The sequence below is a fragment of the Capra hircus genome, chromosome 11 (genome assembly GCF_001704415.2).
Source record: "Capra hircus breed San Clemente chromosome 11, ASM170441v1, whole genome shotgun sequence".
NCBI lineage: Eukaryota > Metazoa > Chordata > Mammalia > Artiodactyla > Bovidae > Capra > Capra hircus.
Genome location: NC_030818.1, coordinates 8,996,050 through 9,008,605, shown reverse-complemented (window position 1 = coordinate 9,008,605; position 12,556 = coordinate 8,996,050). Strand labels below are relative to the sequence as shown.

The following is a 12,556-nucleotide window of genomic DNA, read 5'->3' as shown; positions in this document are numbered from 1 at the left end:
TTCCAGAATCACTGCAGACAGCGACGACAGCCATGAAATTAAAAGACGCTTGCTCCTCAAAAGGAAAGCTATGACAAACCTAGACAGCGTATGAAAAGCAGAGACATCTCTTTGCCAACAAAGGTCTGTACAATCAAAGCTACAGTTTTTCCAGTAGTCATGTATGAGAGCTGGACCATAAAGAAGGCTGAGCATCGAAGAACTGATGCTTTCGAACTGTGGTGCTGGAGAAGACTCTTGAGAGTCCCTTGGACTGCAAGGAGATCCAACCAGTCCATTCTAAAGGAAATGGGTCCTGGGTGTTCATTGGAAGGACTGATGTGGAAGTTCCAAAACTCCAGCCACTTGATGCAAAGAGCTGACTCATTGGAAAAGATCCTGATACTGGGAAAGATGGAGGGTAGAAGGAGAAGAGGGGGACAGAGGATGAGATGACTCAGCGACTGAACAACAACGAGAGGGAAGGACTTTGCCTCTTTCCAGGTGAGTGAGCGCCCCATCACCCTGATGGTGTCTTTCCTGATTCTAGCCCTGTGATGCACACCCACACCTGGATACTGACCTGAGCATCTCTCTCTCAACACGACCTTTGGAAGTAAAAGTGTTTTAAGGACAAGCCATTCTGACATAAATTCTCTCGTGTTTACCTTTAGCAAAAATAAATTAATAAGATATAAAGCCTTTTAACATACTGTCTTACCTCCAGAAGTCTTACTTTTTGTCCATTATGAAACGTACTAGGTAAATTCTGAAGCTGAGCAAAATCCCTGGTATCATTAGTTACATAGTTAACAGCTCATATAATTTACCATAAATGTGATATACTTACATGCATTAATGAGTAGTATGACTGTTTGCCAGTATAAAAGAGAAAATGAAATGGGCGGCCATCTTCTCCCCACTGGATAGCTAATAAAAACCAAATGAAAACAAATAAGCAAAAATAAAAATACAGAGACCAAATAGCCTGCATTTAATTGCGGTTTTATAATTCTGCAATAAGACATGCTTTTAATTCTGATTAACTTTTAAAATAACAAAAAAAAGCATTAATAGTTAAAGTTGAGTTTGGCAGGTTTAACCTAAACTTAGGATATTTAATATTTCATACCTGTTGATACAAAACAATGTTTATATTCGATAAAACATTCCTAAACATTTCACCATGAGGGTTTCCATAATTTGTTTTAAATTAACACACAAAATACCAGTATTTTCTTGCTAGAACAAAACAATTTATGTTTGGTTATTAATATAATGCACTCCCATATTCTTGAAAAGGAACAGCGATAAAGTCAAATGTAATACAGTCAGGAAAATGTAACACAGAAGAGAACAAAACGGATTTGTCTGCGCCACTGTTTGTTTCAACTCTGTGGTGACATACCTCCGAGAGTTTAAGAAGTCTAAACTAGAAGGGGCCCCACAGATGTTATGTGTGCTTCCTTTTGAAATACAGATAATCGTTCACATCTGATAAACAGCAAACAAGCTGAGAAATGGCGTCGCAGCAGTAGAGGGAGCCAACACTAACTCCACGTCCTTGTATTTGCGAGGCAATGTGACTCTGTTAACCACTGGCAAGAACTCCGAACACGGAGGTTATACTATTGCATGGGTTATAAGGCTTTTCTCCCCATCTGCCTGCCTTCCGACCTTGTCTGGGATGTCCTTCACAGTTAAGATCTGCACAGTGTGGCAGGGGACTCTGCCCTGCTCCTTCATGGCGGTGCTTCTCAACTGCTTTTTCATTATGACCCTTACTAAGGAGCCCTTACTAGACCCTTTCTCCCTCATCGCCTGTCTCTCCAGGAAAGCTGAACACTGTAGATACACTGAGTATCTGCTGACATGCACTGTGGCCCTTTCCAGGGCCACAAACATAGTAGCAGCTATTTTTTTTGCCTCCTATGAACCAATTTACACTCTCTTGGGGGCAATACCATCCTCTTTGAGAAAACCTGCTCTAAGACTCTGGGCTGTCTAAAAACTATTTTCCTATATACTATCTTCTGGAATTTTTGTATGTTTTCCTGATCAGAAATTTAATCAACATGCAATTTATTAATACATCTATGAGGCAGAAATCCAAGTACCCCCTATTCTGTCCAACAAAGAGGGTCATTACTCCATCAGTATTTTAAAAAATAATATGCTTTTTTGGTTTGAAATATCAGCTGTACAGCATGTAGGGTATCTTCCTCTTCTGGGATAACTGGATTATACGCAGGCCAGTTTAAGTGAATACACTTAAAATGAAGGCCATTTTATAATAAATGGTGGAAAACAGGTGTGTACTGGTATCTCACTGTTGCTTTAGTTTGTATCTTCCTGAAGCATCTTTTCATCCGCTTTTTTCCACCATCTGAGTATGTTCTCTGGTGATGTGTGCTACGGTCTCTGGCTCATTTTTAAATCAGGTGGTTGTTTTCTTATTGTTGAGTTTTAAGAGTTCTTCATACATTTTAGGTAACAGTCCTTTATCAGATGTGTCTTTTCTAAATATTTTTCTACCGTCCTATGGCTTGTTTTTTCATTCTCTTGACCATGTTGCTCATAGAGCAGAAAATTTTAACTGTAATGATATCCAATTCATCAATTCTGTCATGAACCATGCCTTCAGGGTTGTATCTAAAAAGCCAGGGGCAAACCCAAGTCTTCTAGGTTGCTCAGTACTGGTTCAGTTTCTCTAATAGATGCAGGCCTATTCACACTGTCTACTTCCTCATGCTCAATTCTCAGCAGATGGCCTTTCAGTGAACTGGCCCATTTCATCTGGGTTATCAAGTGGGTGGGCACAGAGCTGTTCACAGTATTCCTTGATTATACTTTTAATGTCCCAGCACCAGAATCGCTGCCCCCTTCCTTTGCTAATAACAGTATTGTGTCCTCTCTCCTTTTTTTCAGCTATGCCTGGCTAGGAGATGATCAGTTTTACTGTCTTCTTAAAGAACCAACTTTTGGTTTTGTTCATTTTCTCCCCTAATTTCCTTTTTCTCAATGTCACTGACTTCTCTTCTAACTTTTAATGTCTCTTTTCTTCTGCTTACTCTGATTTAACTTGCTCTTCTTTTTCTACTTTCCTCAGATGGATGTTTAGATAACTGAATTTAGATTTTCCTTCTTTTCTAATACATGCATTCAGTGCTACAGATTTCCCTCTGAGCACGGATTTGGCCCACTCTTCTTTTCTTTATAATCTTTCAGATATTAGAAGCCCCTCAACAGAAGCAAGCTTAGAGATTATTGCTCTCGATGCCTTCACTGCATTTACGTATGCCCACCTTCTGAGACAGAGATGCTTGTTGCATATGTTTATAAGTACAAGTGGCATCTCTTGACCTACGCAAATATTTGTCCCTCTATTAGAGAGTGTGTAATTGAAAGAACTTAGGCTGCAAAGTCACACTTTCTTGGTTTGTTACTTTCTTGGTTTGTTTTTTGGCTTCTTTACTTAATAGTTGTGACCTTAACTGGGTTATTAACTCTTTTGAGTCAGGCTGCTCATTTGTGGGAGGAAAAAAAAAAAGAAAGAAAACCACAAATTAATCACGAGGATTATGAGAATAAACGAGCAATACTTAAAACACATACAGCATCCCGGTGCATTCACATCACACACCTGCTGCAGACGGAATGTCTGTGCCCCGCCCCCACCTTGCAAGAGCTTTGAGCTGCATGGAGAAGCCGCTGCAATGAGAAGCCTGCGTACCATAAGTAGAGAGTAGCCCCCACTTGCTGCAACTAGAGAAAGTCCACGCAGCAGCAAAGACCCAACACAGCCATAAATGAATAAATAAAATAAATAAAATAATTTTTAAAATTTTAAATTTTAAAAAATTTTTATTTTGAGGATAATCCAAATGCTCTGCTGATGAAAATTCACCTTCACCAAAACAAGGTAAACTGAAGGAAACTTCTGGTAAAACAAGGAAACTGAAACATAACCCTCCGAACTGAATTAAATATCGTCAAGCAAACATTTGGAGTTTTTGGAGAACACTTTGAATCAACAGCTCAAAACTGAAAACAGAATGGACAAAAAAACTCAAAGAAATGAGACAGCTTGATTAAATTCAGGGGAGAAATGTAGACTAGCTCATAAGTAACTTAAAAGAGAATAGACTAAAACATATTTAAAAAAAAAAAAGAAGGAAACAACCAAAGAAATGAAAATGAGATAAAGAAGTTAAGAGCCAGAGTTGGTGTGACTGATCTGGAAGACAACCAAGGAAGGAATAACGCTTATATACTTGCAGTCCAAAGGAAAAGAATTAAAAGCGGGACAGAACTAAAATTTGTAACTGTTTAGAGAACTATTTCTGGATGCAAGGACTTGAATCTACCTTTTGAAAGAACTATCACCACTGTAATCTAACCCTCAATAATAATCAATGGATGCCATATTTTCATAAAGCTACTAAATAGACAAAAAACCCTTTAGGCCACCAGGGGAAGATGACTCGCACAAAACTTCTCAAAAACTACAGGCAAAGCAAGGCAACAAGGGAGCAGCATTTTCAAGTAACTCAAGAAAAGAAGTGTGAACCAGAGACTTTCTCCTTCAGCTAAGCTGTCCTTCAAGTATCAAAGCTATAAAGAAACAATTTTAAAAACGTAAGAATTTGTATCTGGGAGCCCTTTTGGAAAATCTACTAGAAAATGAATGGACTGCATTCAACCAACAGATGACCAGGGAAACCTTAGCAAAAGGAGTTGCGGACAGCATTTAATCTTCCACACTGGAAAACAAGAAAAAACAGTTCTCTACTTACTAAAGCTGTTGTGAAAATTATGAGTTATGCACGCAAAATACTGAGAACTGTACCTGGTCTGCTCTAAGTTTCAATACACACCAGTTACTGTAATTCAGGACACTTCAAATCAACTAGAATCGAGTCACCCATGACGATTTTATACTTTTAGATACCCTCTGAATATCATGATGGACATTATGTTGTCCTCTTAGGTCTTCTTCTTCCATTCACCAGACTTGCTAGCACTTGATCAATTTCACTGGTTTTTCAAAGGGCTGAGTGAGTGAAGTGAGTGAAGTCGCCCAGTCATGTCCAACTCTTAGCGACCCCATGGACTGTAGCACACCAGGCTCCTTCCTCCATAGGATTCTTCAAGCAGGAGTACTGGAGTGGGTTGCCATTTCCTTCTCCAGGGGATCTTCCCAACCCAGGGACTGAACCCATGTCTCCTGCATTCCAGGCAGACGCTTTAACCTCTGAGCCACCAGGGAAGTCCAAAGGGTTAGTTGGTTCTATTTGTCCTACCCTTTCTTTCAAATGTCTTTAATTCAATCATCCATTTCATGCTTTTTCTGCCTTCCTGAACTGACTACTGTTCATTTTATTTCTAGTCTTTCTCAATGCTTAATAAATACATTTGCCTCTGTGTTAAACACTATCCATATCCCATAGGGTTTAATATGAACTGTCATATATTTTTGAACAGTCTGTAATCTCAATTTTGATTTTACTTTAACCCCAAAGGTTTACAGTTCTAATCCACATAATTTCTATTTCTATAATTTGTTGGGTTTTCTCTACAACCTACTGCATCATAATTCTATTAATATTCCACTGGCATCTGCATAGAAAATGTATTCTTTGTACTTCAATCTGTAGCTATAAAATCATGCTGTGTTACTCGAATTCTTTAGAGCTTTAGTTAACAGCTTTTTGCTTTAAATGTTTCCATGCTAAATGCGTGGTGCAAAAAGGTTCATGGTCGTCAAAGCCACTTAATGGATATTAGGTTTTATCAATATAAATTAACATTCCTGTCTCACTGAACCATTCCCTAAGCTCCCTGAGTTCCATTCTGTCTGGTATTAGGTGTTCCTCTTTGCTTTCTGTCATCAACCGGGTACATATCTTTGTTTTTCCCAATAATCTTTTAATCACTTGCTTTAAACAGCAGAGCAGGACTTTATGTTAACTCAATCTAGAAGCTTCCATCTTTCCATAAAGGGAGTGGGAGCATACTGAAAGTGCCATAATCTATTCAAATCTAAAATTCAATGGTATTTTTTAACATAAAAGTCAATTTGTTCTGTATTTACAAAGTATAGCAAAATTGGTAAGTAGGTCAACAGACAGATGGCAAATTCTAGCTGATTCTAAAGGTACAGTGTCTGAAGTGAAAGTGAGTGTTACTTGCTCAGCTGTGTCTGACTGTTTGCGACCCCATGGACTGTGGTAGCCAAGGCTCTTCTGTCCATGGAATACTCCAGGCCGGGAATGCTGGAGTGGGTAGCCATGCCCTTCTCCAGGGGATTTTTCCAACCCAGGGATTGAACCTGGGTTTCCTGCATTGCAGGTGGATTCTTTACCATCTGAGCCACCAGGGGAGCCCCCAAAACACAGATAAATGTAGTTAACTGAAATGTAAGAAAATCCTATCAACACGGACATGTTTCCAGGATAACACATGGGCACTTTGCAGGGACACACGGACCTTTCACTGGTTACATTCCAGCTGACAGTAGCAAACACTTCCTACTACCGAGAAGGTGGTGTGACATCAAAGGACCAGGCTCAGAGGCGCAGATACACAAGAAGAGATGCAACCAACAGAGACGTAGAACAGAGAGAGGAAGAGACACAGGTGAGGAGCCCGAGAGGCTGAAAAAATGGAAAAACCGCTAAAAGAGGGGGGAACGTCACTAGCATTACGATCATCTACAGAAAAGCTCTAAGTGTAAGCTACTGTGCGCTATGCCTTCAGTTTTATTTCTAGAAAGCTAAGTTGTGTCTTTAAATTTGATTTACATTCTTAATATAGCCTCATTTATTATCTTCCCAGAAGCTATTAATTAAATTGATGTCACAGTTTATTATCAACCACATGTAAGAGTTCAGAAAATATAAAAGACAGAAAATATGTATTAGAAGATTCAAAATACCTCTAGCAGGATTCAAAATAAAAGTTATCCTGAAAAGAGTGAAGCAGAGAATGAAAGAATGCCTAACTTTGAACAGAGGTGAACATTCAGCAAAAACATCAATTTGGAACAAATTGATTTTTAATAGAAATATCTACTCTCTTACCAATCAATTTATTGGCTCTGAAACACTCTAATGCCACCCACAAACGGAGCATCTGTGGCCAGCAGATGACCCTCCAGTATCTCCACACGTTTTCACTGCTGACGCACACGCTCACTAAGAGTCAGTTGTGTTTATTCCCAAACGTGTTTATTGCTATTGTACTTACTCCTATAATTACATGAATTCAGTATTCTATAAACAGATGAAACATGGGTGAAAACAGAAAAAGATAGTATCTGCTTCTCTGAAGACTAAGTTGAATGCTTTAGAAAGATTCAAAGGCAAGTTACTGAAAAAATTAAAAAAAAAAAAAAAGGTTTGTTCAACTTCAGTGTGGTTGGGGGGACATCTGCAGAAATATAGAAGTATTGAGCATTGCTCACTCAGATTTCTTAAGGAAGTTTAAGTTCTTTGCTCCACTGTAAGGAAACCAAAACTGAAACCTGTGATGAAACATCAGCAGCAAAGGTGCATGAAAGATACAAGGAGGGAGAAACCGGAGAACGAAGGGGTTAGCAGCGATGGTGCTGCACCGCCTGCGGCCCTGGAGTACTTGCCGGACGGTCTTCGGGTCTGCGGAGACTGCACTCTGGGGTTTGAAGTCAATAAAAAGAAGCTGCTCAATTTTTGTACCACTATTTGTGAAGATGTCACTTATAAGGAACTTAAAAACCTCCTGAAGTCCAAAAAAATTATGTTAATTGATGTTAGAGAGCCATGGGAAATTCATGAGTCTGGAAAAATCCCCGGGTCTGTCAATATACCATTGGATGATGTAGGGGAAGCTCTACAGATGAACCCAAAAGACTTCAAAGAGAAGTACAAAGAAGTAAAGCCATCCAAATCTGACAGTCTAGTGTTTTCTTGTTTAGCTGGAGTGAGAAGCAAGAAGGCTATGGTCACAGCAGTATCTCTGGGCTTTAACAGTGCTCAACACTTTGCTGGAGGATGGAAGGAATGGGCAACCTATGAACTTCCAGAGAAGAAACAAGAAAATTGAATTTTGGAATATAAGCTGACCCTTTCCTTGTGTACATGCAGCCCAGAATAGTGGAATAGGCAAAAGAATAAAAATGTAGCCCTGGAACCACTGGTTAATGGGAAAGGGAGTTTGTATATGTCAATTATTTTTTTGTTGAATCTTTTTCTCACCTATGAATTGGGAATACCACATCCCCCAGCCTATTTCCAAAGGCTAATGATGATTAAGGTAATGTATGTGACTCACCATGGAAACATAAAGGTTTCTAAAATAAAGGGATTCTAAAAAAAAAAAAAAAAGATACAAGGAGGGACAGACACATCCTCAAAGGAAAACTCCAGGGCTGCAGCAAAAGTCTGCCGAATACAAATCTTTATTTCAAACGTTTTCAAGACATGATTTCTGGCTTTAACACTTTTTAAAGTAGCTGACAACCCACCTTCCCCCTGCAAGCTTATCCAAGAAGCTTCTAATCTGAATTAGAAAAAGTGTATATGCTATTTCCTGGTGACCTTAAAACTTGCCCCATGCTTTCTCCAAGGTTTCAGTTGACATATTTAAAAGATAAAGAGAAAATCTTAAAAGAAAATAAAGACAGGGGGCAAGAGAACAGTGATGGCTAACTGCTCATCAGAAACAACAGATCACATAAATAAGACCAAAAATCTGTATTTAGTGAAAATATGCTTATAAAATGAAGAACATTAAAAAATTCTCATATTTAAAAAAGCTGAATTTGTCTCCAGCAGATCTATACCCAATTCTTTTTCAAAAAGGCATATTAGAATGCAAATAAACTCACATCAGTATAGGCGTAAACTCTAACCTGATCTAATTTTAATATTATTTAGTGAAAAGGAAACAATCTGCAAACTCCAGTCATTCATTATTAGTTATAAAATATTCCTGACTTCTTTCACGACAACCACGATACAGATTTCCACACACCTGCGTGACTGAGGATGTGTAACAGCACTGCGGAAATTAAGAGCTAGTTTATTCTTGAACAAACTCACCTCTCTGTTTTGGAAAAATCTCTTCGGGATGCTGTAAAATAAAGTAAAAATGCATTAGGTAATTACTGTAACATATAAAGCTAAGTGAAATTAGTAAAAAGTATTAATAAAGAGAACTACCTTCATTATGGGCCGGGCTCGCTTCTCAAACAAACCACTGGGAAAAAGGTAAGTGATCGCCCTCTGAAAAGACACACAAAATTAACACCGGTTGTAAAACCAAGTTCACGGTTTTGACTAATAGTGACTGAGTGCTTACCACGTGCCAGATAGTGAAGCAAGGGCTTCACGTGCATTGTCTTACTGTGTAGTCTTTAAGTGAATTGATAAAACCACCACACATGCATTCCCCAAAGGGCAGGCCCCAATCCCCCACCGCCGTGACACCTGGATGTTTTCAGAAGCTCTCTGAACTTCTCCTCGAACTTGGGAGAGGCTCTTCAGCTATGTTTTCCCAAGCGCGTTCTCTTCAGTACCTGCTTCTCAATGGGGATGCTCTCGGCATTTTGAACGTGAGGCCGCCCTGTAGGCTAACTTCGCCCATACAGCGGGTCATTCTGTCATCCCTGGTCCTTCTCCCAAAACCTCCGGCAGGAACATACCCAATGCTCTTGACAAATCTCACCCCCATGTTCCCCTTCACCTCCTGGGGGCAGTACTGCCCCCAACCTGAGAGGGACCATGTAAGCCCCTGCAGTCTTCTCCAGCACCCTCCTCACAATCAAAAGGAAAAGCAAACACCAAGAGCACGGGTCTTCATCTCTGCTGCACATCAGATGCAAAGCCTGTGGACCCTACACCCTCCCTGAGCTACGGTTGGACTGGCAGCGCCTTGCAGCACCCGTGCTCTTCTTTCAGAACCTGTTTCTTCTGCACAGGAAACATGCTGGAGACTCCCCTGAGGGTCCAGGGACTAAACTCTGTGCTCCCAATGCAGGGGCCCGGGTTCGATCTCTGGTCAGGGAACTGGATCCCACATGCCACAATCAAGGCTCGATGCAGTCAAAGAAATATATATATATTTTTAAAGAAAATGTGATAGACCAGATCCTGTCCCTAGAAGCAGGGCCTATAAATTCTGGGGTGGGGTGGGGAGGGGCGGCAAATTCAATTACACTAAGGAGCCTAGGTATGTCTCTGGGTCAAGTTTTACTCATTCTGCCTTCTGGCAATAAAACCAACACTAAAAAACAACAACAACAACAAAACTCAGGTCAAACACCAGAGTGCTACTTTTGTGAACTTTTTTCTTTTTGAAAAAACCAGGGGCTCCTCTCTCTCCTTCTCTGCAGAAGATGGACTTTTTATTTCATAAATGATGTTGAGACAAGTGGTCGCCAATTGGAAAAGATAAAACTGGATCCAAACCTGACACCACATTATCTGAATAAACTCCAGATGAGTCAGAGAGCCAAAGGTGGAAAGCGAAGTCAAAGCGGTACCAGAAGACAACGCGGATGAGTTCTCCAGGGCCTCCCCTGGTGGCCCAGAGGTAAAGAATCTGCCTGCAATGTGGGAGCCTTGGGTTCGCTCTCTGCGTCGGGAAGATCCCCTGGAGAAGGGCATGGCAACCCATTCCAATATTCTCGCCTGGAGAATCCCATGGACAGAGAAGCCTGCCAGGCGATAGCCCATGGGGTCGCAGAGTCAGACATGACTCAGCAACCGAACAACAACAACATAGAATCCTTTAGAAATTTATAAGACTACAGCATGGCTTATCTAAATCCAAAACCAAAGAAGGTAAAAAAAAAAAAAAATTAACCCAAGTGTCACAGAGTAAAGTAAGGTATTTCTCATTTGTAAACATGCTGCTTACATCTTCAAATTTTCATGAGAATGCTGGTGACTGCAGTGTTCCCTCCCATGAAGGCTAAATATGTAACTATATATTCTCAGGCTTTATGTCAAAGGATGAAAGGACTGCAGACGCCATCCGGGACATGGAAGCCCTGGGTCAGGACTGCAATCCCTATTAATTAGGGATCCCAGCTGGGCAGTGGGTCTGCAGCTGTTAACGTGATCAATGACTTACCTACATGTCATCTCTACTGATTCGCTTATAAATTACCAGCAAGTGAGACTAATGTACAGGTGCTAATTTATTTAAACTGTTCTCGGCAGCGCTACACAGCTTTATAAACTGCATCTGGCACCTAATGTTGGCTGTCAGTTGTACTTAGACATGCCTGTCCTAACGACTCTGTTCATTAGAAGTGAGCACAAATTATGAAATATTGTGAAAAATGATACATCAAATGGAATGGGCACAGCAAATCAATTAGAGAAACTTCACACAGCAGATTCGCACTTAGGAGAATAAAACACTCAGGTTTCGGAAGGAGGTCTATAATACCAATTAAAAAGTAATTGGTAGACTTCAGCAGTATTATATATCAATTTGCTGGCTTTTTTCCTGAATTTCTCGACTAATGCAGAACGTAACTTTTAATTCCCAAATACACTCATTAGTAAATGCAAGTGCAATTCTGTATCCGTAATATTTAGGACAACTGAAATATCTCCAAACTTAAAATTGATAGGCTGAATCAAAAAGAAAGATGCAAATACCGGTGGTCTTCACCTTTTTGTGTATTTGCAGCATGACTTTGAGAAAAGGAATTTTGATGATCCATGTGAACCATCAAAAAGGGTTAAGAGTCAGCAACACTACAGAGGTCTGTCTACTCCAGCAAGCAACGTGTGACTGTGTCTATGGATTCTGGGGCCCTGACCACCACTCACCTGACCGGTCTGCAGCCCTGGGTCAAGATCTCTACCCCACTCCTGTTATACATGATGGGGCTATTTCTCCGTTTCTGTACAAAAAGACTCTGACTCTTCTCTTGGCCAAAGTACAACTGCTTGACATTGAATTACAACCCCACTCAGCTCAGTGTTCATCTGACAGAAACTACCACCCCCTACCACCCCAACCCAGCACACAGTATTCTCAGATGAGAACACTCGCCTGATCAACATCTGACAGTCACCTGGGAAAGGTTTATGGCACAGGAGTTGAGGTCCACGCCATTAAGATCCACCTTCAAAATATTTAGCATGCATTTAAGTACTTTCAGCAAGATGTCACATACACAGACTACCACTGCTTGCCACGGGGTTCCCTGGCAGCTCAGTGGTAAAGGACCCACCTGCCAATGCAGAAATATAAAAATATTGCTCACTCAGATTTCTTAAGGAAGTTTAAGTTCCTTAAGAAAGAGACTTGGGTTCAATCCCTGGCTTGGGAAGATCCCCTGGAGGAGGGCATGGCAACCCACTGCAGTACTCTTGCCTGGAGAATCCCATGGACAGAGGAGCCTGGCGGGCTACAGTCCACGGGGCGGCAGTCGGACACGACTGAGCGACTGAGCACAGCACAGCACACTGCTCGTCAGAGGGCCTGCTTTTCCTGTCACCAGCAGCACCAGTGACTTGGGAATGAAGAATGGTGTGCAGCTCCTTTCTCTTCAATATAACTGAAGAAATTAGACAAA

General features: G+C 40.6%; 2 protein-coding genes across 2 annotated transcripts in view; one reads left to right on the top strand and one right to left on the bottom strand.

Annotated features, from left to right (window-relative positions):
• MRPS9 (mitochondrial ribosomal protein S9) overlaps nucleotides 1-12,556 on the bottom strand; it is a 39,311-nt gene that overhangs the window by 16,416 nt on the left and 10,339 nt on the right. Inside the window, exons 3-5 of the mRNA XM_005686304.3 lie at nucleotides 9,180-9,242; nucleotides 9,060-9,090; nucleotides 830-909 (exon numbers count right to left, since the gene is read on the bottom strand). Coding sequence (XP_005686361.1) covers nucleotides 830-909; nucleotides 9,060-9,090; nucleotides 9,180-9,242 — 174 coding nt within the window. The remainder of the gene's footprint in view (nucleotides 1-829; nucleotides 910-9,059; nucleotides 9,091-9,179; nucleotides 9,243-12,556) is intronic.
• On the top strand, nucleotides 7,417-8,166 carry LOC102186210 (thiosulfate sulfurtransferase/rhodanese-like domain-containing protein 3). Its single transcript, XM_018054968.1, has one exon. It carries the CDS (start codon nucleotides 7,510-7,512, stop codon nucleotides 8,059-8,061), a length of 552 nt encoding a protein of 183 aa, XP_017910457.1. The 5' UTR covers nucleotides 7,417-7,509; the 3' UTR covers nucleotides 8,062-8,166.

Excerpts from the sequence above, each read along its gene's own strand:
- LOC102186210 (XM_018054968.1), top strand. The coding sequence starts at position 7,510 with ATGAAACATCAGCAGCAAAGGTGCATGAAAGATACAAGGAGGGAGAAA.